The following is a 27,826-nucleotide window of genomic DNA, read 5'->3' as shown; positions in this document are numbered from 1 at the left end:
ATCAAAGTGCAAGAGAGGAAAGGAAACTGCTAGAAGGGCCAGGCCCTGCACCCCAGAGGAAACCAAGGCCCCCACCCACGGCCACGTCGTCGTCTTGCAAACCCACCCCGAGCCACGACACTACATGTGACTCTTCAAAGTTTATTACGGAAATTAATTATACAAACATCCCGGCGATCGTTCCTCCAGTTCAGAAACACTCAAACAAATAGAGTCCATTAGTGATTTCTCTTTATAAATAACTTATGAGAAGCAAGCACAAGTGGTGAGGAACCAGCAGGCTAACCCAGCATCACGCACACCCACCGACGGCACGCAGGCCGGGGAGGGGGCAGGCACCAGAAGGCGGGGTTTCCTCCTCGGCCCCCAGCACCCCCAGGCCCGGCAGAGGTGGACAATTCAAGGCACATACGACTTCCCGACCGATAGCAGCTCCAGGGTCTGCCCTGAGACCTGGTTCACATCTGAAATAAGCGAGTTAATGCTTCACTCTCACACCCCCTTTGGTCTAGTGTAGTCTCCGTGGTTACTGAGCACGCCGGAAGCCCCGTGTGTAGGGGCTGCCTGTGGCGCAGGGTCACCATCCCTGCCCTGGACATCCTCACGAGAGAGGTGCAGAGACCGACCCCACGGTAGTGGCGGTGTTTCCAGAAGCACCGTTTGGGAGGTTACTGTTAGGGCGTCTTTTGATGTCTGTCTTGGGAGGGGTCTGGGGCGGGGAGAATTACACGGAGCGAGCCAGAGGGAGGACGGAGGGACTGAAGGGGGCTGCTTCTGAGTGAGAGTCAAGGCACTAAAGGAGAGGATGGATGGGTGGACCGCAGAAAAAGTCAGCCTCAGAGAACAGAGGGCAGCTGGGAGGGGACCTGGCCCTGCAGGCAGAGATGAGCCCTGCACAACCACAACCTCCGGCCTCCAGCTGCTCTCTTTCTCCCCAGCCAGGGGACCACCTTGGACTCTGGAACCAGCGCAAGCAGGGGTGGGGTCCGCTTTCACAGCCTCCAGCCCCTCCCTGCAGTTCTGCCGTGCAAAGTAGCACACAGGACCAGCTGATCAGTCCACCGGGGTTACATTATGGCTTCATAGGATTTAAGAAGTGCTGTTTCTCCCGTCTTCTGGCTCCAACCTCACCCTGGCCAAGGAGTAGGAGTTGGGGCCATCCTAGAGCAGACTAGACAGACATCAAGAGCGGCATCCCTGGGCAGGGGGCTCCATGTCGAATACCCCAGGGTGGGGAGGGGGCAGGGGCCAGAGACGGGAGGCCACCCCATCACTGAGATAACCCTGTGCTGGGTTCAAGGTCCACGATGCATGCATATGCCCAGCCACATGGACACCCACAGGGGTCCCGGGTCTGCAGCCTGGCCAGCACCAGAAAAGCTGAAGCCAGTCACCGAGACAACAGGGCCCCAGGAGGACCCACAGCCAGAGGGCCAGCAGGTGCCGTTACTGCTGCCACTGCCAACCTGGTCACGTTGCCCACACTGCCTTCTAAGGGCCTGCACACTCCCAGCCAGGCCCCTCCAAGGCCCGCATGTGTCCACTCAAGTCCACAGGGAGCACGGACTCCACTTCCAATTTAACCTGGAATCTCAGTGATGGCTGGGCCAGAGGTTGTGGCACTGGTGGAAGTAGGGACGGGCAAGGGCCAGGGCTGCAATCAATAGCCAGGCCAGGCGGGCCCCGGGGGAGGTGGAAACCCATAGGGAGGGGCAGGCCCTGGGGGATATGGGGGCTGAGGGGGCACTGATGGCTGGGGTTGTCCTGGGAAGCCCGGAAGCTGGGGCTGTGTTGGGTAGGGGGGTTTTCCTGCTGTTGGGAGGTAGGGGGACTGTTGAGGATAACCAGGACTGGGGGTCCGGCCCCCCACCGCGGGGTAGCCAGGGCCAGAGGCACCAGCTGGGGCCATGGGATAGCCTGGCCGGGGCGGTATACTCCTCTGTGGGGACCAAGAGTAGCCAGCTGCAGCCCTGGGTCCCGGCTGGGCTGATGGGTAAGTGGGGCCCAGAGGCCCCCCGTAGGAGAAGGAGGGCTGGGATACCACTGGGAATGGGGCTGGCTGCAGGGCTCCTTGGGCAGTGGGGCCCACAGGCAGGCCAGGCGATGGGCTGTAGGGCAGAGGGTAGGGAGGCACGGCTGAAGCGACTGACAGCGGTGGCGGCTGCTCTTCGGCCGCAGGGGGCGTCGCCGGGGGGGCCGGGCGAGGTGGGGGTGGTGGTCGGGGTGGAGGGGCATCACCGCCGGGCTCCTGGGAAGCTCTGGGCTTCCTCACCACATCCTGCAGCTTCTCCACGCGTACCCGGCGCAGGTGGGACAGCGTCCTCATGGAGGAAAAGTTCTCCAGGAAGGTCTCCAAGGGCACCTCGCCCTCCAGGAACTTCTCAGCCATGGCCTGGAAGACATAGGGTCTGCTGACACCGGGGCCTGCTGGGAGGCTGGCCGCCTGCTTTCCCCAGGTAGGAGTCCTGCTGAGGCTTCCTGCCTCGGGCCCGCCCCAGCCACCCCCTACTCCTTCGTGGCCTCTCCCTACTGACACACGTACATGTGTTTACCTGCCCTGTCTCCCCCACTACACTGCCAGCGCCTCGAGGTCATGGTCACCACTGTCCCCCGCCCCTTGGCATCGTGCCAGGCCCAGGTGGCCGTTACATGGATGTGAGACCAGCTGAATGGGTGCACGCTAGGCCATGCACTCAGCGTATGGAGCAGGGAGAGTGAAGCGATGCCCAGAGGGAAGCAGAAAGCGGAGGGAGGGGGCGAGGAGTGGGGCAGGGGTCCTGGCCTCAGTCCAGAGAGGACTCCCTGCGCTGCCCACTGTCACCCATTTCTGCTTCACCCAGGGAGATGGGGTTCCTCTTAGAGCAGACCCCTGAGGCTCTGCAGTTTCAGTCACCCACAGTCAATCACATTCTGAAAACACTGGAAAATTCTAGAAATAAGCAGTTCATAAGTTTTCGGTTACCTTCACTACAATATCTTTTTGTGGAATGCTATAAATTGGTCGGTTTTGTTATTAGGTATCACTGTTCATCTCTTCCTGTGCCTAATTTATGAATTCATCTTTATCACTGTGTGTATGGATGGGGGAAATAGCCCAAGTAGGGTTCGATACATCTGCAGTTGTGGGCACCCAGTGGGGGTCTTGGTAGGCCTCCCCGTGGATAAGGAGGTTACTCTATCTGTATCCACTGGGCCCCGCCAAGGCCCTTGCCAGCTCAGCGCTCCGTGCCCCACGCTTTGCGGACACCGGGTGCTCATGACACGGCCCCTGCTCCGGCCGGTGCAGCGCTGTGTCTCACCTCGGACTCCTCCTCTATCTTCATGCCCTCGATCTGCAGGAGGTCTAACAGGGCGCCCGGCTGCAGCGCTGAAGCAAATGTCTCTGGAAAGAAAGGCCGAGATCAGTATTTCAAAATGTTGCCTTTCGGGAAAGGCAACACCCTGGGGTCTCCTGCAGAGCCCCACTGGGTGGGTCTGGAGGACCCTTTCGGTCCAGTTCCCTTACAGCACCGTCCTCTCCTTCCTGAGCAGAGAGGAGCCCGACCGAGCCCAGGCCAGACCTCCCCAGCCTGGGAAGGGGAAGGGCGCAGGCTTCGCAGCCCAGCAGGCTGATGCGGCCCGGTGCCACCTCTGAGGGAGAGCCACCCACCCTGCCTGAGAGCCGAGGCCAAGGTGGGCCCTGCCACCCTCACAGCCCACAGGCCCTGGGGCACGGAGAGCCCCGCTCAGCTCTGGAAAGCGCAGAATCGGCACCAACTGAGTGACAGCAAGGATACAGGCGCTCTGGCTCAAATCCCAGCCCCGCCCACTGCCGGCTGTGTAACCTGAGCAAGTTGCCGGCTCTCTGAGCCTTGGTTTCCTCATCTGCAAGCTGAGAGCAGCAGTGCCTGCCCCGTGTGGCTGCTGTGCAAAAACGTGCATAAGCCACCCGCCCACCCGGAAGGCCGCAAGCCTCGCCCGCCTCCGTCCTGGGAGATGGCAGCAATCCGCTGCTGCGCCCCTCGGGGCAGCCTTGACCGGGGACACTGGGGAGCAGAGCAGCCGGCCAGGGCCCCTACCCAGCTTCGCCTTCTGCTCCTGGCACCGCTCCACGAGCTTCCGCAGCTCCTGGTATTTGTCCGAGAGGTTGGAACGGCTGATCTCCAGGGGGCCCTGGAACTCCAGGTTCCGCTCGGCCAGGCTCCGGTTGGTGGCCAGTGCCATCTCCCGCTCCAGCTGCAGGTCCTGGACCTGAAAGAGCAGGACAGGCGAGCATGAGCACCACCGTCACCCTCCCTCACATCCACGGACTGCGCCCCTCGCTCACCTTGGGGAACCCGCGACGAGGCCAGCCCAGGAGCACAGATGGACCAAGGCTCAAACCCCAAGTGGGGCACCTTGTCCCAAGTGTCTCTCTGGACCCCGAACCCAGGGGGAGACCCAGGTCAGGTAACAGCCTGCCCAAGGCCACGTGATGGACAAGTACCAGGTCCACAATGAGGTGTACAGAGCTGGGGAAGGAGAAGGGAGGGGACAGGACCAATGTCCATGAGGAAGTCACGGCCTCCTAAGAGGGAAGGCACCAAAAGTCCCATCCACTTGTCCTAACTCAGAGGTCCAGAGATGCTAAGGTGGACTGAGGTGACCCAGGCCAGACCATGGGCTGGACACGCCACGAGTCCTCCTAACAAACGATCCTGAGGGGACCAGAACACGGAACACGGGGTCAGGAGTGACTTCTTCCCACCTCTAGGCCACACGTGTGTTTGCAGAGAGGCTGCCCAAGAACTGGCAAGAGGCCACTTCCTCCAGCCAAGCAGCATGCTGCCCCTCAGCCAGGCCCTCGTGGCTGCCAGCCCAAGGTGCCCATGACCTGAAGCCCTGCCCATCTGCCAAGCAGTGTCCTTTACCGTGAGGAGGGCTGGAGGCCAGACCCACCAGCCTGAGAGAGCAGGCCACGGACAGCACCACTGGCACCAGGGGAGAGGACCCCGTACCTGCCACAGGGTTCAGGGCCTGGCTCGGGGTGACCAGCCTCCACACAGGAGCCAGGGCACTTGCACGGTATACCATGATTGGTCAGCACGAGATGACTAGGCAGATGGACTCACTCCCCTCACCCTGAAGAGGGGGTTTCTGGGAGGTCTGCCCTCCTGCTGATCCCCAGCCATGGGGCTGGAGAGAGGGAGGGCACAGCTACCCTCCCCCCCCAACACACGCACACGTGGCTGCACAGCTCTGGGGCTGCAGGGCCCATCATGGCAAGCTGCCCCTACAACTGGGCTATCTGGTCTGCTGCCCCAAACATCCTCTTCAGCCACTGGACAAGCACATGACTTAGGGACGCAGCCACTAGCCCTGTTCCACCTGTGTGGCTGACACAAGAAGTGACACAGAGCAGGAAGCCTGAAGCCCCCCACTCAGCCGCCTCTTGCAGGGTCCTGCAGATTCTCTGGTCCTCACAGACCAGCCTCGGCCTTCTCCCTAGGTCTTAGCCAGCCAAGTCTGCACAATGGCACCTTGCTCTATGCATTTCTGCCCCCCTCTGCAGGGGCCTCAGCTCGTCCTCCCTCTGGGGTTTACCATGAAGCCCTCCACCGCTCGTACATAAGAGGACAGGAAGAAAGCTCTGGAGTCTGCTCCCCACCCCTGTCCCTGGCAGAGGTGCTCCCCACGGCCCCCGCCCCACCCGAAGGCTCACACCCTTGTACACCCAGCAAATCCCTACCACTCTGTGCTCCAAGCATGTCTACAGCCCAGCTCCAGTTTCCTCCCACAAGCCCACGCTTCTGAGTCAGAGGTCTTCTGAACGCTAAGCAGCTGCCCCGCTTCATCGCCACGAGATCCACAGGAGCAGTTCTTCCCTGGGAGATTTCAGACCGACTGGCCAGGCACAACCGCTGTCCACCACGAAGTGCAGGTGCCTTTGCCCAAGAGGCTGCTTCTGCTTACATCTGTGCTTCACCACGGATCCTATCAGCTTGTTCAACTTGGAAGTCAACTACTGATAACCACAGAAGGTTTGCTTCTGCCAAGCTCAGCACTTCAACAGCAGAACACTGCTCAGGCGGACTCAACGAACGCTGTGTAATACAGATGGAGCCCCCGACCTGCAAGTCCCAACCCCAAATGCTCTGAAAGCTCAAAGCTTAAAAGTTTCGGATTTGGGGAGCGGGCATCTGGTGCAGCAGTAAGGTGTGCCTGGGACACCTGCACCCCTTGCTGGAGTACCCAGTTTGAGTCCCAGCTACTCCACTTCTGTTCCAGCTCCCCTCACCTGGGGAGGCTCAAGTATTGGGTCTCTGCTACCTGCGTGGGCAATCTGAATGTTCCAGGCCCTTGCCTTCAGCCTGGCTCAGCCCCGCTGGTGTGGATATTTGGGGAGTGAACCAGCAGAAGGAAGATCTCCCACAGTGCATCTCTCTGTGTCTCGGCCTTTCAAATACAATGAAAATAAATTTTTAAAAAATTGGATTGGGGTTGTTTCACTGGGAAAATCTAGGCAAAACTCAACACCTCTGAAATACTTCTGGTCTCAAGTATTTCAGATCCGGGAGAGTCAAGGTTGTCTGTGACAAATGTATAGACGAGGAAGGAATGAGGCCCTGCACTGTGTCCGGCACCTGTGCCAGGGAAGGCAAGGCCCCGGCGTGGCTCACAGACTAATTATCCCCAGCTGGCCCTGGAGCGTAACCAAAACAAGCGTGGCTTCCCGTCCTGGCTGAACAAGCTCAGCTGAGGACAGACACAGCCTCAGGGTGGCAGGAGGTGCTGCACGGAGTCCCCAGACCTCTCCTCACACTCTGCCCACCGAGAGACCTTTACAGCCCAGCACTCAGCCCCTCCAACCCCAGCGAAGCTTCCTCTCTCGGGTGGAGGGCAGGTGGTGGGCAGACAGCGCAGTGAGGACAGGAGCAGGGGGCACAGCGCACGGGGCATCCTCTACAGCAAGGGATGTTCTGGGGAGGGGAAGCAGGAGAAGCTGGACGGAGTGGCTTCATTTTTATTTATTCATTTTTTTTAAAAAAAAGATTTATTTATTTATTTGAAAGGCAGAGTTACAGAGAGGCAGAGAGAGAGAGAGAGAGAAAGTTCTTCCATCCGCTGGTTCACTCTCCAGATGGTTGCAATGGACGGAGCTGTGCCGATCCAAAGCCAGGAGCCAAGAACTTCTTCCAGGTCTCTCATGCGGATGCAGGGGCCCAAGGACTTGGGCCGTCTTCCACTGCATTCCCTGGCCACAGCAGAGAGCTGGATCGGAAGTGGAGCAGCTGGGACTCGAATCGGCGCCCACATGGGATTCCAGCACTGCACTCCACGGCACCAGTCCCCTGTTTATTCATTCTTAAGACAGTGAATCCAGACAAGACAAGCCATGCCTGTTCATCAGTGAAGATGAAGCCATGTTTATGCTGATCAACCGAGGCTGGCGGTACCTGTGCCGTCATCTCTCCCCAGGGGCAGGAGGCAGCCGTTTCCAGGGCAGGCGCTCATGGGTGACTGTGGATATCCCCAGCTGTGGGGCCACAGGCGGTGTGGACAGGGAGGGCAGGGAAAGCCCCCCTTTACGGAGTGAAGCTCTGTACAGGCAGAGGAGATGGGATGATTCCAACGAGGACTCTGTGATAAGCGGCTGAGTGGACTGGGTGCCACTTTGACAGGAAGCAGGATCAGGAGGAGACGAGCAGCCCAAGAATGGCTACTGGGACCCTTAGACTCACAGAGGAGCTGCTCTCGGATCCAGGAGACCCAGGGACTGGGCTGACGCCTCAGGGCTCCTCTGGCTGGGCACAAACCAAAGCGAAGTCCACAGAAAAAAGAGATGAGTTTGTCTAGAAAGCCCAATACCTCAGTATCCTTAAAAAGAGCCCTTCAGGCGTCCTACGTGGAGGCTGGCGTTCTGGCACAGTGGATGAGGCCCCCACCTGTGACGCCGCCATCCCTCGTGAGTGCTGGAGTCCCAGCTGCTCCTCTTTCCATCCATCTCCCTGTTCATACTTCCGGGAAGGCAGCAGAAGAAGCCCACGTCCCTGGGCCCCTGCCACCCACAGGGGAGACCCAGATGGAGTTCCAGGTGCCTGGCCTCTGTCTGGCTCAGTCCCGGACAACAGAACCATTTGAGGAGTGAATCAGCAGACAGAAGATCTCTCTCTTTCTTTGTAACTCTGCCTTTCAAATAAATAAATAAACCTAAAAACAAACAAACACCAACCAACCCAGAGCCCCGTGTGCTGGCCTTCTGTGACATCCCCTCCGTACCTCAGGGGACTCCAGGGCCAGCCGGGCGATCACCTCTGGGTCATTCTGCATCTCCTCCAGCTCCTGCAGGGTCTTGTCTTTCAGGGTCTCCATCGTTCCCTGTAAACACGACACCAAAGTGAGTTAGCGGCAGTCAGGGAGCAGGCCCCAAGCCTGCACATACCATCAGTGGAAAAGCAATGGGGAGTTCTGCCTCCATGATACCACTCTACAGGGAGGCCGAGGGGTGCAAAGGCCCCAGTAAGTGCATCCCCGGGGACTAGGGAGCTGGGATGTGACAGCACTTGGCAGCTGGAAGGTGGAACCATGACTCCCCCGAGTGCTAGATGGAGCTCCCCGAGGAATGGACAGGAAGAGGCAGTAGGAGGCAGCCAGGCAGCAGGGACGATGCGGTCCTGACGTCATCATGCCCTCTGGTGCGTGTCTATTTCTGTCTGAACCAGAAATACACAGGCCCCACGCACAGGGCTCTGCTGGCTCCAACATCACAGGCTCAACTGTCACTGTTATATTTAGTGCATCAACAACCTCAGGGTTCCCTCAAGTATCCCCAGCAAGGTAGCCCTCTGTGTGGCACTAAAGTGAACGGTCTGCTCTCATCGAAGCAGAAAACCGAAATCACCTCGTTGGCCTCTTGGGCAATCGGGAAGAAAATCGACTGACCCAGACAGGACGTCTGCTCTGACAGGGAGCTGGTGGCAGCGGTGCGCCCCCTGTCCCCCGCCGGGGGCCGCTGAGTACATATGTGACGGATGGGTCACTGCACGCCCTGGGGGAGCTCAGGGATGGAAGGGAGGAAGCACAAAGCAACTGGCACGCCCTCCTCTTCTGCCGACAGATCACCCATCCGTATCCAGTTTTCACCTTTTCCACAAAGATGTGCATTTCATCACTTTCATGTTGGGGTTTCTCATTATAAGGGCCATATTTGTTTTCTCAACATCCCAGCACTGCAGAGGTCATGGGTCCTCCACAGGCCTCCAGTACTGGCTGCCAGCCCGGGGGAGCCATGCTGCTGACACAGCTGAGGCGGCGGCTGGGAATCAGGACCGGAGTGAGTGTCGTGTGGACAGAAGCAACCTAGTTTCTATTTGCATAATACGAAGGGAAAACCTCAAAGCTTGTCAGAGTGACCATGCATCCCCACCTGCCAGGAAAGTCCCAGTTCACTCCCCGCAGCTATGAATGCTCCAAGTGTGCTGGCTTAGACGACAAACTATGAGGACTCCCTACAGACGGACAGGGGTCCCACCAGGGGCATCGCCACTGCCTGATATCTACTGAGGCTGAGCACAACAGGGATGGCCAAACTCCCGTGTGCACCTGAGTCCCGGGAGACGCTCAGCGCCAATGAGCGTGGCCCATCCCACCTGTGGCACCCTGCTGGAGGGAGCTGCTCCCAGGGACACCCATGCAGCTGCACCATGGTTAGATTTAAGGCAGAGGACAGCTCCGTGACAGACACATCACAATGGAGGCCACCGGTTTCTGAGCGAGCACCTGCCACGTGAGTTTCACCTGCACAGTCTCCCCAAGTAATGCCCGGTAGCAGCAACTGTCGCATGTGCAGTCAGAGGATGGATCAGAAAGATCAGGGAGGCTACAGCGAGCGAATGGCAGAGTCCAGACTGAAACCTGCACTCTGCGCACACCTCGCCCCGCTGCTCTCCAAACCCTGGTCAAAGACTGCAGCAGCGACAGCAGAGCAGAGACCGGTGACGGAGCAGAACCCGGGGAGGCACACTGCTATCCTGCACCAGGCCAAGGGCCTGCCACGAACAGGAGTGACAGATGGAAGACATGAAACTCACGGGGACCCAGGCTCCAGGGAGAGCCACTCGCCAGCGGTAAGGCCTCGCACCCGTGGGAGCGCCCAAGCCTCAAGTTCTTCACCTGCAGAATGAGCCGAACAATGACCCCTCTGTCCCAGGACAGGAAGCAAGGGTCACTGAGGTAACTCAGGCCAAGTGGCCTGGTGCAGGACCAAGAGCAAATGCTGGCAGAAGAGTCCCATGCCACTGAACTGTGCGGTGTGACAAGACAGGTATCTAACACTAGAAACCAGAAGGGAGAGATTTTAAACTCAAGAATGCGCACACACACGTTCTCATCAGCTGTCAGAAGGACGACACGATCTTGGGTTGTGTAGGCTCCAAAATACCACTGTCTAGTCAAGTGAGAAAGGAAATCGCATTTAGACTCATGACGAGAACTGCTCTGACCTGAAACGGCCTTGCAGACATCCGTGGGTTCCTGGAACGCCTTCTGAGAACCGCCGGCCTAGGGCTTCCAGGTCAGACTCGGCAAGCCGACCGCCAGGGTTCTGAGTCTCAGCTCTGTTACCTCTTTAGGCCTCAGTTTTCCCCAGCGGGAGGACAGAGGATCTGGACCACAGTAAGCACTGAGGAAGGATCTGGGGACCACACAACCATCTCGCACAGTAGGCATAGTTATAACCCCAAGGCGGGGCAGGCATCGTGGGGATGGGGAAGCCTTCCACGGGACTCTCCTATCCCCTGTCAGGGCACCAGTTCGAGTCCTGGCTACTCTGCTAATACAGTTTCCAGTTACTGCGCCTGGGAAGGCAGCACACAACGGTCCAAGTGCCTGGGCCCCTGCCTCCCATGTGGGAAACCTGGATGGAGGTCCTGGCTCCTGGCTTCAGTCTGGCCCAGTCCCGGCTGTTGCAGGCATTTGGAGGTGAAACAGTGGATGGAAGATCTTTGTTTCCCGTCTCTCTCTGTCACTCTGCCTCTCAAATAAACCAATCTTTTTAAAAAAGAAGACAAAAAGTATCGCCCCATAGAGGCATAGAGAGGTGAGGTCACTTGTCCAGGGTCAAAGAGCGTGGACGTGGCAGTGCCTTCCAGGTCGTCCAGGTCTCTCCACACCTGCATCAGAGTCCCGGGAGCTCCCGTTAAAGCCAAGTCCTAAATCCTCCTCCAGACTTGAAAGTTCAACTTTGAACGTCTTCCTTGTAATAGAGCCAGCCGGGTCCTCCTGGTTGGGCATAGATTGTCTTCCTTTTCCCTTCCTCCAACCCTCTGAGGGAACAGGGAGGACAAGCAAGACCCCCAGGAGAAGCGGTCTGTCCCCCAGGACACAGCACAGGTGGGGGAGCACACAGGCTGGGCTCTGCTGCTTCCACTCGGCAGGGCGATGGGCGACATCCACAGGGAGGGGGGCTCGCACATCAGGGTGCCGGCTCTAGTCGGGAAGTCCCAGGACAAGGAGCGTCAGCACGCGAGGCAGCGTCAGCGTGGCCACCACACTCTCAGAACCAACAGGCAGAACGTCGTGGATACAGCTCGCAGGAAAAGAGCAGAACTCTAGCCAGCTCTGCAGGGAGATTCAAACGAAGACCAGGGCTGCCACAAGATGGGCTTCCAAGAGGCCAGGAGACGCCACACTGCGTGAGAGCCAGTGCAGGGAAGGCAAGGTGGCTCCTCCAGCCAACACTGCCCACCCTGCTCTCTGGCCTCTCTGCTTCTGCAGGTATCCCAGGCCTGTGTATGAGGCACCTGTCCCCACTGCTTCCGGAATGGAGTGTGCCTAGGACTCTATTTCCCAAGCTGCCAAATGGCTGCAGGTCGAACATTCTCTTTTTAGGGATCTAATTTTCCTCGCCTGTAACATGGGTAAGTAAATCCTCACACTGCTTCTTTCTCCCGGGATCAAAGCCTCTGCAAACTCTCCCATTAGTTTATAACCACACTAGTGAGTAAGCAGAGGGTGTGCCTGCCCTTAATCCAAGGATGAAATGAAGCCCAGACAGAAACAGGAAGGGTATTACCCCAAGGCCTTATGGGAACCTGGGGGCCACCTCACAGAGGCCCAGTCCTGTCCCTGCTCTGTGCTTCCACTTCTCCACCACCTCTGCCTCCTCTGTGCCCAGCAATGGGTGTGAGGAGGATAGTGCGGTTCCTTAGAAGGCCCAGGGATCACAAGCCCCACCCCAAGCCACGCCCTCACACAGCAGGTCAGGCAGGGCAGAGAGGGCCATCCTGTGCATTTATCACAGCACCACCCGCCCCTGGAAGTTACTGGGGCCTTTCCTGCACAAGTCACTTGCCTGCTCCCCAGAGCCAACAAGGACAGCCAAAAGCAGCAAGCTCTTGTCTTTTCCATCAACTGGAAAAGACAAGAGCAGGAAAATCTTCCATCCAAGGCTCCCAAGCAGCTAAGAGGTGGCCCTGAAGCCCAGGCATCCAGGATGGCAGCATCCTGACTCCCAGTTGCCCGTGCGGCAGAAAAGGCCCAACCAGCACTTCTTGGAGTGGCACAAGTAGCAGGGGTCACCGGAGAGAACTGGGGTGTTGCTGAGCTGTTACTTGGGAATCCATGGGCTCACCTGTGATACCCAATTTCCTCACACCAGGGTTCTGACCCAGCCCCTTCCCCCACCTCCACCAGAGGTCACACCCCAGCCACCTGCAAGGGCCAGGCTGTCCCCAGGAGGGAGTGTGGCCCTCTGCAAAGCAGCACAAGTCCTGTCCAGGCTCCAGACACTTCCTGTGGGGAGGAGGGCAGGCCCAACTTGCCAGACCCGCCAGTTCTCCAGTGAGGCTGGGAACCCAGATCCAGCTGCACTTCCCCATGTATAAATTTCAGTAGCCAACTCAAGGCTGTAAAAAACTGGCTGCAGTTTGTAATTGGACCGTCTGTGGGCAGCATGTGCAGGGTACAGGAAGGACAAGGCAGTGGGCAGAGAAGAGAGGTGGCAGACACACTCCATATCTACCTCTTGCCAGAGTGGGGCAGAGGCCTGGCCCTTGCAGTCCACCCCACGTGGAGGGGATCGGGGATCTCTGGCCACTGGCCCCTGCTGCTCGGATCTCTGGTCTCAACTTCGTTTCATGCCTTCCTGCCTTGACTCAATGATCCCACAAGCCTTGATCAGGGGAACAAGATCTAGTGGGAGACAGCAGGCTCCAAGGCAGATTACGGGCCACCTGTAGCTCTGTTTCCGGCTACTCAGCAGTGGTTATGGCACAACCTTGGGGCAGAGAGGTGCGGGGGCACTCAGGGCAGCCTTCCAGATCTTAGGGACACATGAAGTGAACATATTGGTAGTTCTTGCTCAGCGAGGACCTTTGCCATAACTTTTTACCTCAAAGATAAAAATATGAGGAGACTTCCAGAAGTGCATGGAAAAATGGAATTAAAAGCCTGAGTTTATTTGGGGGCAAAAAAAAATGTCTTAGACTGCATGGAACAGAATATGTGTTTCAGAAAAAAAATCATGGGTTTCATTTTTTTTTTTTTTTTGCACCCAAATCAACCCGTACTATTAGTTTTATTGTCCAGACTTTGGGAAGAAGCTTTCTAGCCTCAACTGACCAGAGATCGTTTGCAGGAAAAAGCTGGGGATAAAAGTAAAGCAGGAAGCACAATGCAGCATTTTCTAGACAGCAAGCTACCAGTGTGGGGACTGGTTCAGAGATGGCTTGTGGGACCCCTACCTCGCTCTGCCAACATGGCTAAAGCCAGCTCTCCCTCCACAGGATGGGGGGAAGAACAGCACAGAATGTGGGTCTCAGCTCTTTAACTACGTGACCTTGAGTGAGTCCTTCCGCCTCAGGTTCCTTAGCTGGAAAATGGGGCGCCATGGCAACTGCACCCCGAGAGTGCTGCTTGCTGAGTTAATCGTTTGAGCAAACACCCCTGAGGGGGCTTAGCCGACTGCTGTGTGCTGAACGAACACTAGGGAGCCTGCCTCTTGGGAGTAACCTGAGGATTAAGGGTGGCTCCTGAAATCCTGGGTGTGACACTGAGTCAAATGGAGTGATATCACTGAATCGTTAGGCCTGGAGCGGGCAGGGCAGGCTCCAGCCTCTGCCAGCTCTAGCCCTGTTACCAGCCAATGCCTACTTGCCAGCAACTTCCAAGTCTGAAATCCCACTGCATGGAGTATTATAAAGTCCCTCAGTTATTTGCAAATTTCCCACATCTAACTATGGTATTGGAAGAAGCCGTAGCCATGGCAACCTGCAAAGTTCAATCTGCACGTGTTACACAGGGAAGTGGCCCCATTCCACCCCTCACCCTGCTGTTGTCTCAGAAACACTGCTCAGAACCCTGCTGCTTCCTGAGGGAGCACTGGCCGACTTCATCTAGCTGTCCTTCTCCAAAATGCTTTAAGTCTCCTGACTTCCCGTGAGAGGTTAAACAAACAAGTAAAATCCCCCTGCTGCTCTCCCTGAGCCAAAGCTCCTCCAGTGTGCTGAGCCGGAGGGCAGGAGACAGAAGGGGACTCTGTGCTTCCCAGTCTTCCCAAGGAATTGCTAGGGCCGGGGCTGCAGATCCTTCCCCGCCGTCCAGCGCGCTAAATAGCAAAGCCAGCGGGAAGGGCAAGCGTCCACGGCTTTAGAGCCAAATGCTCTTAGATTGAAATCCCGGCTTGACCTTTTACCAGCTATGGAATCCAGAGCAAAATACTCAGCTCCTTTTTTTTTCTTTTCTTTTTTTTTTTCTTTTTTTTTTTTTTGACAGGCAGAGTGGACAGTGAGAGAAAGAGACAGAGAGAAAGGTCTTCCTTTTGCCGTTGGTTCACCCTCCAATGGCCGCCGCAGCCGGCGCACCACGCTGATCCGAAGGCAGGAGCCAGGTGCTTCTCCTGGTCTCCCATGCGGGTGCAGGGCCCAAGCACTTGGGCCATCCTCCACTGCACTCCTGGGCCACAGCAGAGAGCTGGCCTGGAAGAGGGGCAACCGGGACAGAATCCGGTGCCCTGACCGGCACTAGAACCCGGTGTGCCGGCGCCACTAGGTGGAGGATTAGCCTATTGAGCCACGGCACCGGCCAATACTCAGCTCTTTTCATTCTGTTTCTCACCTGTAAAACGGGGCTACTACTACCATGGTTGTAAAGATTCATTAAGAAAGAAAAGACAGTCTCTATGAGTCCAGAGAGCCCATCAAGCCACAGGTCTGCCAGTGCAGGCTCCAGGCAGTATTAACTCCCACCCCCTCACCCTCCTGGTCATAAAACGCCACCTGGCAGCCTTGCCAGGCAGTCCACGAGGCACGCCTCAGAGGACTAAGAGAGAGCTGGTCCCAGACAGAAGGAAAGTGAGCAGTTTTCTGAAGCAGACTCCAAACCAATGAGAATAAAGGTCTGCAAACAAGAGCGGACGCACAGCTACGGGGCGCCCGGCCTCTTACCAGACGGCCGCAGGAAGGCCCGTGCCAGCACATCCCCGAGCTCCTCGGGTCCCCTGGGACCCTCCCTCTGGCCCCAGTGCCCCCAAGTGAGAAGACCCAGCAGCAACGCCCATTCACTGTGCCAGACGCAGGCGCTCTCGGGAGTGGCAGACTTGGCTTCTCAGCGGCATGGCCGCCCTTCTGGCTGCTGGGTGCTCCGGCAGCAGAGGGCAGGCCTGAGCCCCTGGCAGCCCCTGGAGCCTCACTTCCTCTGACCACCCAGTCCGTTCGCTCAAGGGTCCCTTCCCAAACCTGAGGAGCCCCTCACCTGCACTCCAAATGCCTGCATTCCCACTCTTCCTCACTCGTTGTTTTCAAAGCCCATAGCCAGACGCCCCTCCCAGCCTCAATGGCCTCAGCTTCCCACTTTCACTTCCAGTCCTCCAGGCCAGCTCAGGTCCCCTCGCTCTGACATCAAATCTAGGCCGCGTCTCATCAGCACCCTGAGTCTCTTAAGCACGTCTCCTTGCCCTTCTGCAAGCTCCAAAGTGGCATGCCCACAGCTGTCCTGTGGCACTTGGGCATGAGGATTTCCTTTATATATTTTTTAAAGATTTATTTATTTATGGGGCCATGGCCGTGGCTCACTTGGTTAATCCTCCGCCTGCAATGCCGGCATCCGATATGGGTGCCGGGTTCTAGTCCTGGTTGCCCCTCTTCCAGTCCAGCTCTCTGCTGTGGCCCAGGAGGGCAGTGGGGGATGGCCCAAGTGCTTGGGCCCTGAACCCGCATGTGAGACCAGGAGAAGCACCTGGCTCCTGGCTTTGCATCAACGTAGCTCTGGCCGTGGCAGCCATTTGAGGGGTGAACCAACAGAAGGAAGACCTTTCTCTCTCTCTCTCTCACTATCTGTCAAATAAATAAATTTTTAAAAAGATTTATTTATTTATATAAGGGGTGGAGTCAAAGAGAGAGAGACAGAGACACAGAGAGAATCTTCCACCTGTAGATTCATTCCTCAATTGGCCACAACAGCCAGGCCTGGGCCAGCCCAAAGCCAAGAGCCTGGAACTCCACATAGGTGGAGGCGCCCAAGCACTTGGGCCATCTTCTGCTGCTTTCCCAGGTGCATTAGCAGGGAGCTGGATTGGAGGCGGAGCAGCTGGGACTCCAACTGGCACTCCTACAAGATGCCAGCATTGTAGGCAGTGGCTGAACCTGCGGCAACACACCACCAGCTCCAGGGTGAGTATTTCTTAAAGAGGCCTCCAGCCTCTTCTGCCTCCCCTGAGGCTTGCCAATCCCCTCCCGCCCCACCTCCTAACCGTCAGGATGGGATACCCCTGTCCCTTCATGCCTGCTGTGCCCTGCCCTGCCTGCTCCTGTCATTTTTCAAATCTGTCTTGGAAAAGAGGTTTCCTTCCTCCCCACCCAGACATATTATCCCATCCCCCACTGCACAGAACAGAACACAGAAGATGCTCTGGCGAAGGGGTCAGTGGGAGGAGCAGGGGACAGGGACCGTACTCTCCCAGCTCAGTTTCCCCTCCACCTCAAGAGGGAACCTGAGACCCGCTCCCAGAACATCTGAAAACCCCTGTCCTAACCCGTCACCTCCGGCGACCCAACCCTTGCCATCCACATGCCACCATTCCTGCTCCTCGTCAGCTGTGACCGCTCAGCAGAGGAAGCTGGGGAGGGGTTCTGCAGCAGCGAAGAGGGGTCAAACCAGGCTTTCCCACCTCCTGCTGGGATCGGCTCCGGGGCCTCCCCATCCCATCAGCAAACAGAAGCAAGCACAGCGCTCGCAGCCGATGGGCAGAGTGCTCTCCAGGCACAGGGCACTGTTCCAGGCACTTCGTATGCAGAAATTCACGCAGTCCTCACTGCAAGCCCAGACCACTGTTTGCCCCTGGCTTTCTCCATTAGCGGAGCAGAAAACCGGGCTTAAGAGAAGTTTCCTGCACACCCAGTCTCACGAGGAGGACACACCAGAGCCTAAGTTTCAACCAAGGTGGCCCAGCCTGGGGCCCACGCTCTCCACCACTAGACAAGGCCACCTCTCGATCAAGGCCACGTCCACAAAACGCAGTGCCCAGCTCTGGGGACAAACTTAACAGACGGTTGTCACTACTGAGCTGTCAGCTGCTTCCTAAAGAGTAGTTCTGTCAGATTAAGTATACGCCGCCCAGCAAACACCGGCATGGTGGTTGGTCTCCTTCACCAGGCCTCAGCCAGGCACACAGGGGCCCCGACTACCCAGGGGCACCAGGAGCCGCTGTGCCTCCCTGGAGCTCAGCTCGGCTGGGAGACCAACAACGAGAGGCCTGGCGTCTGTCAGGCAGCTGGCCCTGCACGCTCAGTCACTTCCTGGGTAACCTAACCTCTCCAGGCCTCAGTTTCTCCTCTGAGACGAGCCTCTGGTGAACAGGAACTGAGTTGGTGCCCAAGGGGGGGGGGGGTGATCTTTGTGACTGTGGCCGGGCTCATGCACCCAGCCCCTTCTTACCTCCTGCCTTGCAAGCACTTCCTATGTGGACTCTGAGGACAGAAAATGCAAGGTCGCTCCGGAGAAGGCATCCACAACCGAGCGACCTAGCAGCCGGATACACTTTGATCAGTGAGAGGGCCAAGAACTAGGGACTGAACAAGCAGGCCTCCTGCCAGTACAACCCAGCCACCCGGTGAGGCCTCTTCCTTCTCCAGCGAGCAGCTCTGACTTGAAAAGACAAACAGCCTCCAGGACTTCACACCAGGCTTCCAAGCGTTCCTTGGTTCTCCCCACCGTTCAGATGGCTCGGAGAGGGTTTCGGTCTGTAGCTGGCAGCCTCCCGTCCTCACACGTCTAATCTGCACTGCGCAAGCTGAGCAGATTCCCTCATCCCTTAGGAAGGATCAAGACGAAGGGCAAGGCAAAGACACACGGGACAAACACCTCACAGGTGCGTCTGTCCAAAGTCCCAGAAGGCGAGACACTGTTCTCACTGACTTCTGGCCAGCCTTGGTGGGTGTAAGGTGGGTGGCTGCCTGTGATAGGCCTGACCTTAGGAACCTCTAGGTCCATGTGCTTTATGACTCCATGGGATCATAAACAAGCAGACAGCTTGAAGCACCCCGAGAAACCGAGCCAGAAGCTCCTCATATCTACCCCTGACTCACACGGGAGTCCACCAAGGCCATAAGCACACAGGCCAAAGGTGGCAATGCTGCAGCAGCAGCTGACTGAGTGCCAGGCTCACTGCGGTCCTTGTGCCGAGGTCGACCCTGAGCCTCTGTGGCAGCTGCCTGCTGGCTCTCACACCCTCTTCCACAGGAGCCCCTGGAAAACAGTCAGAGCTCCCTCAGCCCTGCTGCACACCGCCTGTGGCTCCCCGGGGCTCTGGCATGAAGTCCAAAATCCAGTGCTGCTTGGCTTGGCAAACAAGGCCCTGTTTCAGCTGACCCCAACCTTCCTCACTGGCAAGCTCTCCCTCCACACCCCGGGCTGCTCGGCTCTCCCAGCTCTTTCTGCTCTACTGAGCTCAGAACACGAATTGTACTTCCAGTCACGACACAGACCCGCAGGACCGGGGTCCCTGCGCCAAGGATCCCTGTGCACAGCGCCCTACCTTTGTTCCCACCCTTCCCGCTGCCTGGGGGACTGTCCTACATCTACAAAGCACCCGCCCATCCCTCAACTGCCAGCGCCTCCCACAGAGCTCAGGCCGCCTTCCAGCAGTACGCTGGAGGCACCATATGCAGGAACCAGCAGGTGCCCTCAGCAGGAATGGGAGTGCTCCAGGCACAGCCCCTGTCTGGTTCATCTCTGCCCCCCAGCACCCAGGTCAATGCTGAGCACACACCAGGCACCCAGTGAGAGCTTACTTTCAGCCAATATCAAAGAACTTGAAAGAGTTATTCTCCCACCTCAAGTAACTAAAAAGCCAGACGAAAGAAATAAAACAACAGTTTTCAAACACTGGGCATCAGGCAGCCCAGAAGAGTGACCTTGAGTGGGAACAAGGTGAGCACTAACGCTGCCCCAGCTTGCTGACCAGAGAGGCCCCGGCCACCCCGGGAGCTGGGGAGAGGGACGACGCAGGCCAGGGAGGCCAAAGCAGCCAGAGCTCGCTGGGCAGAATATGGGGAGGAGTTACACAGAGTGAGAACCCCAGCGGGGAGTTAAGCTGCTGCTTGGGATACTCACAGTCTGTCTCACAGTGCACGGGTTCGAGTCCTGCTAATGCACTCCCTGGGAAGCAGCAGTGACAGCTCAAGTACGTGGGTCCCCGCCACCCTCAAACCTGACCAGACGGAGTCATGGCATCTGGGGACTGAACCAGTGGATGAAAGATCTCTCTCTCTCACCTCAACTAAATAAATAAATTTAGTAAATATTATTTTCTAATAAAGAAAGAGAACCCTAAAAACCCACCCAGGGTCCCCTCCAGTTTTCAGGGACCAGCAGCAGAGGGAACAACCCTTGATCTCCAGCTGAGCCGGGAACAGCTGGGGTCCCCACCAGCCACAGAGGGAAAACCTCAGGACGCTCAGGACATGGATACACTGGAGGACCCTGCCTCTGGAGAGGGGAAGAACTAGCCCTGGTCTAACGGCTATTCTGACCCCAGCAAACAGTTGAAGAGCAGCCTTTACAAGATCAAACTATTTCCAAGTAACTTAACTGTCCAAAAGCAGAGCTAAGAATATTTACAGAAATACAAAAATATCCAGTGCCCAACAAGGTGAAAATAACAACTGAAATCCAATAAAAAATTAATGGAAATACAAAGAAGCAAGACAACATGCAGCACAGTGAGGAAAACAATGAACAGAAACAATGCCAGAAATTACACAGATAATAGGTCATGAGGGCAGTTACTACAACCACGTATGTTCAAGAAGCCTAAAGAAAGACAGGACACGGTAAACAAAGACATGGATATAGAGACATAAAAAAGACCCAAGTCAAACCTCCTAGAGGTGACGGGGCCAGCACCGTGGTAAAGCGAGTTAAATCACTGCTTGCCACACCAGCATCAACACCCCACACTGCGGTGCCAGCTACTCTGCTTCCAATCCTTTCCTGTTACTGAACCTGAAAAGATGACAGACGACGGCCCCTGTCACCCACAGGAAGAGCAGGCTGGAGGTCCTGGCTCCTGGTTGGCTTGGCCCAGTCCTGGCTGCTGTGGTCATCTGGGAAGTGAACCAACAGATGGAATATTTCTCTGTCTCTCCCTCTCTCCCTGTCACTTTGCCTTTCAAATAAATAAAATCTTAAACAAACAAAACAAACAAACAAAAAAACTCCCAGAGGTAAAAACTACAATATAGTATAGTGGGTGAGAATACTAGCAGATTAGACACTGCAGAAGAAAAGATCAGTGAATGTAAAGACAGCAGTAGAATAAACTAAAAGAAACCATTAAAAGGAAAAACGACGAGGGAAAATTCATCAGAGAACTGTGGAACATCTTCAAGCATCCTTATACACATGAAACTCGAGTCTCTGAGGGAGAGGAGACAGACCAGGAAATGTAAAAACAGATGAAGGATTCCTGGCTGAAAATTTCCCAAATCTGATAAAAGCTATAAACCCACAGGTCTGAAAACACTCAATTAACTCCAACCTAAGAAACATGAAGAAAACGACACTAAAAGACATCATAATTAAGTTAAACCCAGTGATAAACAGAATAAATGAACAAAAACAGAATAACAGCAGGTTATGCACCTGAAACAACACAGGTAGAATACATTGGACAACATTTATGAACCAGTGAAAGAACAGTCAACTTAAAATTCCATACACAGGAAAAATATCTTTCAAACACAAAGCCAAAATCAAGTACCTTCTCATACGTCCAAAAGCTGGAAGGACTCCCCACCAGACCAACACTGCAAAAAGTGTTCAAAGGAAGTCCTCAAGACAGAGGACCAGGAAGGAGGGGAAATCTCAACTGGAGCAATGAATGGAGAGCACCAGAAATGACAGACAAGTGAGCAAATACAAAAGACCTTCCTTTTCTCTTTGGTCTCCTTGAAAGTAACTACTTAAAGCAAACACATAGTAACAATCCATTGTGGAACACTCAACATCGGTAGAACTGAAACATGTGACTACAGTACATACAACAGGCCAGAGGGAGGAAATCAGCCGACTATCACCAGAGTCTCACTCACACACTCTATAGTGATGGAGTATCTGAGGATAGACTGTGATGAACTAGAGGTCCATATGATCTACCTTAAAGCAACCACCGAAAGAGGGGCTGCCGGGGGTGGGGTGGGGGGTAACAAACCAACAAAGGAAACAGAAGGGAATCACAGAAATTACTCAATCCCAAAGAAATTAGGAAAAAGAAAAGACAAAGGAGAATAAACAACACAGGACAGACTGAAGCTAAATAACAAGATGGTAGATATAAACCCAACCATATCAATAATCACATTAAAAGAGCTTTTTTTTTTTAAGAAGAATCACATAATATTTTTATTTTGTGACTGGCTTATTTCACTTAACATAATTCCTTTAAGGTTCACTCATGTGGCTCGTGTCAAATTTTCCTTCCTTTTTAAAGACTGAATAATATTTTATTAATGGATATACTATACATTGTATATTTATCTGTTAGATAATGCACAGTTATTGGCTATGGTAAATAATGCTGCAATTAAAACAGGTATGCAAATATCTGTTTAAGTTCTTATTTTTTTTAAGATTATTTATTTATTTAAAAGGCAGAGTGAGAGAGAGAGAGAGAGAGAGAGAGAGAGAGAGAGAGAGAGAAAGACACAGAGAGGGGGGAATCTTCCATCTGCAGGTTCACTTTCCAAATGGTCACAACAGCCAAGGCTGGGCCAGGCTGAAGTCAGAAGCCAGGAACTGCATCCTAGTCTCCCACGTGGGTGGCAAGTGTCCAGGGAGTTGGGCGGTCCTCTGCTGCCTTCCCAGGAGCAGTAGCAGGAAGTCAGATCAGAAGTAGAGCAGCTGGGACCTGAACTGGCGCTCTGCTGTGGGAGATGTGGCTGAACTCGCCAAGCCACAATGTCAGACCCTGCTTTCACTTCTATTAAGTATATACCCGGAACTGGAACTGCTGGATCATGTGGTAGGCTACGTCTAATTTTCGTTTTAAGATTTATTTATTTATTTGAAAGTCAGAGTTACAGAGAGAGAGGGAGACACAGAAAGAGATTCTCCATCTACTGATTCACTCCCTGGATGGTCACAATGGCCAGCGCTGGGCCAGGCTGAAGCCAGGAGCTTCTCCCAGGTCTTCCACAAGGGTTAAAGGGGCCCCAGCACTTCGGCCATCTTCCAGTGCTCTTCTCAGTCCACTAGCAGGGAGCTGGATCAGAACTGGAGCAGCTAGGACAGGAACTGGCGCCCACAGGGGATGCTGGCATTGCAAGTGGTGGCTTTATCAGCTACACCACAACGCCAGCCCCAGTGTTTGATTTTTTGAGGAGCTACCATATTGTTTTCCACAGTGGTTGCATTTTATGTTCCCAGAAAAAAAAATGCAGAAGGGTTTCAATTTCTCCACACTCTCACTAATACTTAATACTTCCTGAGATTTAAAAACAAACAAAAACCAACAACAGCAACAATAAAATCAGCCATCCTGGGGCCAGCACTGTAGTGTGGTGACCGCCTGCAGTGCTGGCATCCCATATGGGTGCTGGTTCGAGTCCCGGCTGCTCCACTTGCGATCCGTGTCTCTGCTATGGCCTGGGAAGGCAGTGGAAGATGGCCCAAATCCTTGGGCCTCTGTACCCATGTGGGAGACCCGGAAGAAGCTCCTGGCTCCAGACTGGCACAGCTCCAGCTGTTGCGGCCATTTGGGGAGTGAATCAGCGGATGGAGGACCTCTCTCCCTCTCTCCCACTCTGGCTCTGCTTCTCTGTAACTGGCTAGCATATTATGGCTTTGATTTGTTTTTCGCTGATAATTAGTAATGGTGAGCATCTTCTCATTGGCTTTTTGCCCATCTGCCATCTTCTCTGGATCAACATTTGCTCAAGTCTTTTGCTCAGTTTTGAACTGAGTTATCTGCTTCCTTGTTGCTGAGTTATAGGAGTTCTTTATACATTCTCTGTATCAATCCACTAACACTGATTTTTAGAACTAGATTCCTATATTAGTATCAGGCAAAGTGGATTTCAGGGCAAAAGAACATTTACAGGGATCAAAAGGGGCATTTCATTATAAGAGGTAAATGCATCCAGGGAAATGTTTACCCACTTAACAACAGCGCTTCAAGACACATGAATAACAACTGATAAAACTACCAGGCGAGGGTGGGCATCTGGCTCAGCAGTTACGTCACCACTTAAGACGTCACATTCCACATTGAACTGCCTGGTTCCTGCTAATGCACACCCTGGGTCCCTGCATACCAGATGGAGAGACCCAGATTGAATTCCAGGCCCCTGGCCTTGACCTGGCCCAGCCTTCGCTGCTGTGGGCATTTGGTGGTGAACCACTGGATGGAAGAGCTCTCTCCATCTGCTTCTTTGTCTCTGTCCTTCTGCCCTTCAAATAAAATGAAAATAAAGAACTAAATTCTTAAATAAATATACAAAACTACCAGGGGAAATGGTCAAACCCACAATTACAGTCAAAAGTTTCAATGCCGCTCTCTCAATAACTGATGGAACAGTACACAGAAAATCAGACAGGACACAAGGCTTGGACAACACTACCCACTGAATTAGTCAGCTTCTAGTTCTCATAATGAAATACCTAACATGGGTGACTTAGAAAGAAAAGATGTTCATTTACCTCACAGTTTTGGAAGTCAAGGGCGTGGTACCTGTAACCACTCGGTTCTGGTGAGGGCCTTATGGCGGATGGGAGACAGCGGATGGCCTATGGCAACAGCAGCAGTGCACACTGGAACAAGTGGTCACATCTCAAACCGGAAGAGCAGAGAGGGAGGGAAGGGCCAGGCTCGCTTCCACTGTAACCACCGTCTCACAAGACTACCAAGGGGGCTGAACGGGAACTATCTGATACCCCAGTGACCCAAGGACCTCACCGTAGGCCCCACCTCCTAAAGGTACCATCACCTTCCAGCAGCACCGCCTGCGGACCAAGGCTTTAAACACGGTCCCTGGGCTCACCCGAACCATACCGAATCCATAGCCCCGACCAGCTGGCTCTACAGAAATGCACAGAGGATGCCACCCAACAGCAGGACACACATTCTTCCCACAACCTCACAGCACATTAACCAACACAGACACACCCTGGGCCAGAAAACAAGTCTCAGTAGATCTGAAACAATTCCAGTCACACCAAGTATGAGGTCAAGGTTTCTTGGACCAGGGAATAAAAGGGTACTGTGGATTTCCCCCTTTAGCTCATGTAATCCTGCTGAGGAAGGACCAGGTAAGTCCGCAGTGAGACTCAGTATCTTCCAGTCTGCAGCGCTAGGCCTACCCGACCTGAGTTATCTGAAGCGCATGGTTCCTCACCGGCCCAGCCTAAACCCTGAGGGCCCCACTTGTCAGACTCAACTCAAGCAAGACAAACCTGTTTGGAATTTGCTCAGTCTCTCACATAAACCAATGAAAGCAAACAAAGAAGTGAAGCTGAGGGGGTACCTGCTAAGTAAACAGGACTTTAAAGTCAGCACAACCCAAGAGACTGTTGCCACTACAGAGACTCCTTTGTCATGGGGCAATCATCCAGGAACACACCAGAACCTTCTGAAAACCACAGATCCTGCGAGGAAACCTGCCACAGAATTTCCACAGGACACACTGAAACAAGGTCTCCAATGACCGGATTAGGTCAGCCTGGAAAAACCCTACTACTGCTGGCCAACGGCGTCCAGAAATGATGACAAGGCTACTTATCCCCACGTCCCTTCATTACCACACTGCAAAGCAAGAAGCAAACAGGAATCCTTAGTAACCACCTCTCTCCCAGGCTCCCAGAGCCCAGCAAATCAACAGAGTTCCTGGGGCAGGGCTTCCCACACCTCCTTACAGCAAGGATCGCCCACAGCACTTGCCAAAGGCGATACCTGGGGTCCCCTCCAGACACAATCTCCAGGGGCAGGGCTCTGTACCCTGAGCAGGCATCACAGAGTCGTCCCCAGGCCCAGCAAATTTAGGAAACTGAGGACTTTGAGAGGCAAAATCAGCAAGTCAGCAGCACACTCCGGGCAGGCACTGTGGACCTGGGGTTTAAGCCACTGCTTGGGATGCCTGCATCCCATACCGGAGTGCCGGGTTCAAGTCCCACCTCTGCTTCCAATCCAGCTTCCTTTTTAGGTGAAGGCAGCAGATGATGGCCCAAGTCCTTGAGCCCCTGCTACCCACACAGGAGACCCTGATGGAATTCCTGGCTCCTGGCTTTGGCCTGGCCCAGCACCAGCTGTTGTGAGTATCTGGGAATAAACAGATGGGAAGGTCTCTCTCTCTCTCTTCCTCTCTGTAGATCTGTCTCTCAAATAAAAATAAATTAATAGACTTTTTTTTTTAAACAATCACATTTATGGGGCCAGTGTTGTGGTGCAGCAGCTTAAGCCGCAGCCTGTAACCCTGCATCCTGTATGCACGCCAGTTCAACTTTTGGCTGCTCCACTTCTGATCCAGCTCCCTTTAATGTCCCTGGGAAAGCAGCTGAAGATGGCCCAAATGCTTGGAACCCCTGCCACCCACCTGGAAGACCCAGACGAAGCCCCTGTACTCCTGGCTTTGGCCTGGCCCAGCCCTGGCTGTTGTGGCCATCTGAGAAGAGAATCAGTGGACGGAAAATCTTTCCCTCCCTGTAACTCTGACTTTCAAAGCAAATAAATCTTGCTGTAAAAATCACATTTACCGTGGAGGTGAGACTGATGGGTTAGAAACTGCAACGCAGGCGCTCATAGGCTGTGTGACACTGGCCAGGTTCCCTAACATCTCGGGGCTCACCGCACCTGTAAAAGGGGCTCACCACCCACCTGGAAGTGTTGCAGAATCCAGTGTGGCCCCCACCCAGCAACACATCAGAGTTATCGCGACTGCACCTGCCAAGCAGCCACCAGAGGCTGCCAGGAGGAAGGAGTCAGCAAGGAGCATTTTCTGACTAATGGATCACACAGGCACAGGGCCAGAGTTCCAGGATAATCTAGGAAAAATCCTGGGCGCTGCGGCCACCAAGAGCAAACACTCCCTCAGCATCCAGTCCTGCACCCCAACAACAGGCGGTCCTCAGACCCACCCACCAGCCAGAGCCCCAGCTTGGAACCAGCCAAAGTCTTTCCTCCCCAAGTCCGGGGTCACCTCCACTTCCAGCTCTGGGCCCGAGTCGCAGACCCGGTGCCCCCGTAGGAAAACAGCACTCCTGGGCAAGAGGCACGGAACCAGGGAAGGCAGTGGCCAGGGTCTGAGGCAGACAGAACTGGGACAGTGCAGAGGAGGAGGGGCCGGGTCCCTGAAGTGTGCTGGGACGAAGACGGGCATTCCCAGGAGGGTGACAGGTGTCGCTGAGAAGGCGAGCCCGCAGTGCGGGGCGTGGAGGCCAGCTGGGCGGGCCCTGACACCCGGCCCCCGCCCCCTTCTCCCCAGCCACAGTGGGAAAGCACCTGGCCAGATGTGAGGAGGAAACGGAACGAAGACAGGCAGACACCACTTCCCCTTGAACCCTGAAGGCCCAGGCGTAAGGGCTGACCCGGTCTGGCTCCAGAACAAAGGACAAGGGCAGAGTCAAGGCTGGAAGCTCCATCCTCTCCTGGCCTGAGAAAAACACACAGGCCGGGAAATCAAACATGAGTGCCCTCCACCCCACTCTGCCACCGGCCTGTGGCGAGTCGGACCCCGCCGGCCTCAGTCTCTCCATCTGTACAATGGGCAGACTGGCTCTAAGGTCACCAGCACCGTAACTGCAAGATGCTCACTTCCAGGAACCAGGGGCTGCAGAGAAGCAGGGGCCGGAGAGGGGTGGGGCGCGACCCGCGGGAGGGGCCGGGGCGGCCCCTCGAGCTCTCCCCTCCCTCCCATCGCCAAGGGTAGGGGTGCCAGCCCCGGCGCGAGTCACGCGGCCCTCGCGCCCAATCACCGGCCTCTGCCAGGACGAGGCGGGCGAGCGGGGGCGAGCCGGGAGCCGGCGCCGGCGCCGGCGCCACCCCCGCCCCCCGCCCTCGGCCCCGCCCGCGTGGCCGGGAAGGGACCCTCCCCAGGCCCCGCTCACCTGCCGGGGCCGCCGCCGCCACCGCGGGTTAAGCCACAGCCGCGCCCACACTTCCGGAATCCACGAGGCCCGCCCCCCCCGCCGGATGTGACCCCCCCGCCAACGTCCGGGCGCCGCTGCCGGCCCCCGTCGCTATCCCGCGGCCGCGCAGGGCGGCCTCCTCGCGGGCCTCTGGGTTACCCCGAGACACCGTCCCCGTCCCACACGAGCCACACCCACGGGACGGCCCACGAGACCCTGGCCCCGCGCGCGCTGGGCGCCCGGCCCCGCCCCCGCA

The 27,826-nt window shown here is 55.6% G+C and overlaps 1 protein-coding gene across 4 annotated transcripts; it reads right to left on the bottom strand.

Moving 5' to 3' along the window:
- Positions 1 to 127: 127 nt before the first annotated feature.
- On the bottom strand, positions 128 to 27,826 carry VPS37C (VPS37C subunit of ESCRT-I). Of its 4 annotated transcripts, none has more exons than XM_008274427.4 (5): positions 27,550 to 27,826; positions 8,239 to 8,337; positions 4,059 to 4,230; positions 3,300 to 3,382; positions 128 to 2,392 (listed from the first exon to the last, which is right to left on the bottom strand). In XM_008274427.4, the coding sequence occupies exons 2-5, from the start codon at positions 8,329 to 8,331 to the stop codon at positions 1,661 to 1,663; spliced, it is 1,080 nt and encodes a 359-aa protein (XP_008272649.1). In that variant the 5' UTR covers positions 8,332 to 8,337; positions 27,550 to 27,826; the 3' UTR covers positions 128 to 1,660. The 4 variants fall into 4 exon arrangements, with proteins under 4 accessions (XP_008272649.1, XP_008272650.1, XP_069920019.1 ...); XM_008274428.4 differs by lacking the exon at positions 27,550 to 27,826 and adding an exon at positions 26,945 to 27,200; XM_070063918.1 differs by lacking the exon at positions 27,550 to 27,826 and adding an exon at positions 26,643 to 26,897.

This window comes from Oryctolagus cuniculus, chromosome 1 (genome assembly GCF_964237555.1).
Source record: "Oryctolagus cuniculus chromosome 1, mOryCun1.1, whole genome shotgun sequence".
Classification (NCBI taxonomy): Eukaryota; Metazoa; Chordata; class Mammalia; order Lagomorpha; family Leporidae; genus Oryctolagus; species Oryctolagus cuniculus.
Note: the sequence above shows the minus strand (reverse complement) of the source record. Positions and strands in the feature narration are given on the sequence as shown.

What these genes read in the sequence shown, in the direction of transcription:
- VPS37C (XM_070063918.1), bottom strand. Translation starts at nt 26,822, where the DNA reads ATGCCCGTCTTCGTCCCAGCACACTTCAGGGACCCGGCCCCTCCTCCT. An exon ending in TGGCCCTGGAGTCCCCTGAG is followed by an intron (nt 4,231 to 8,238) that starts GTACGGAGGGGA and finishes CTGCTCTTTCAG; the next exon opens with GTCCAGGACCTGCAGCTGGA. An exon ending in AGATAGAGGAGGAGTCCGAG is followed by an intron (nt 2,393 to 3,299) that starts GTGAGACACAGC and finishes TATGTCTTCCAG; the next exon opens with GCCATGGCTGAGAAGTTCCT.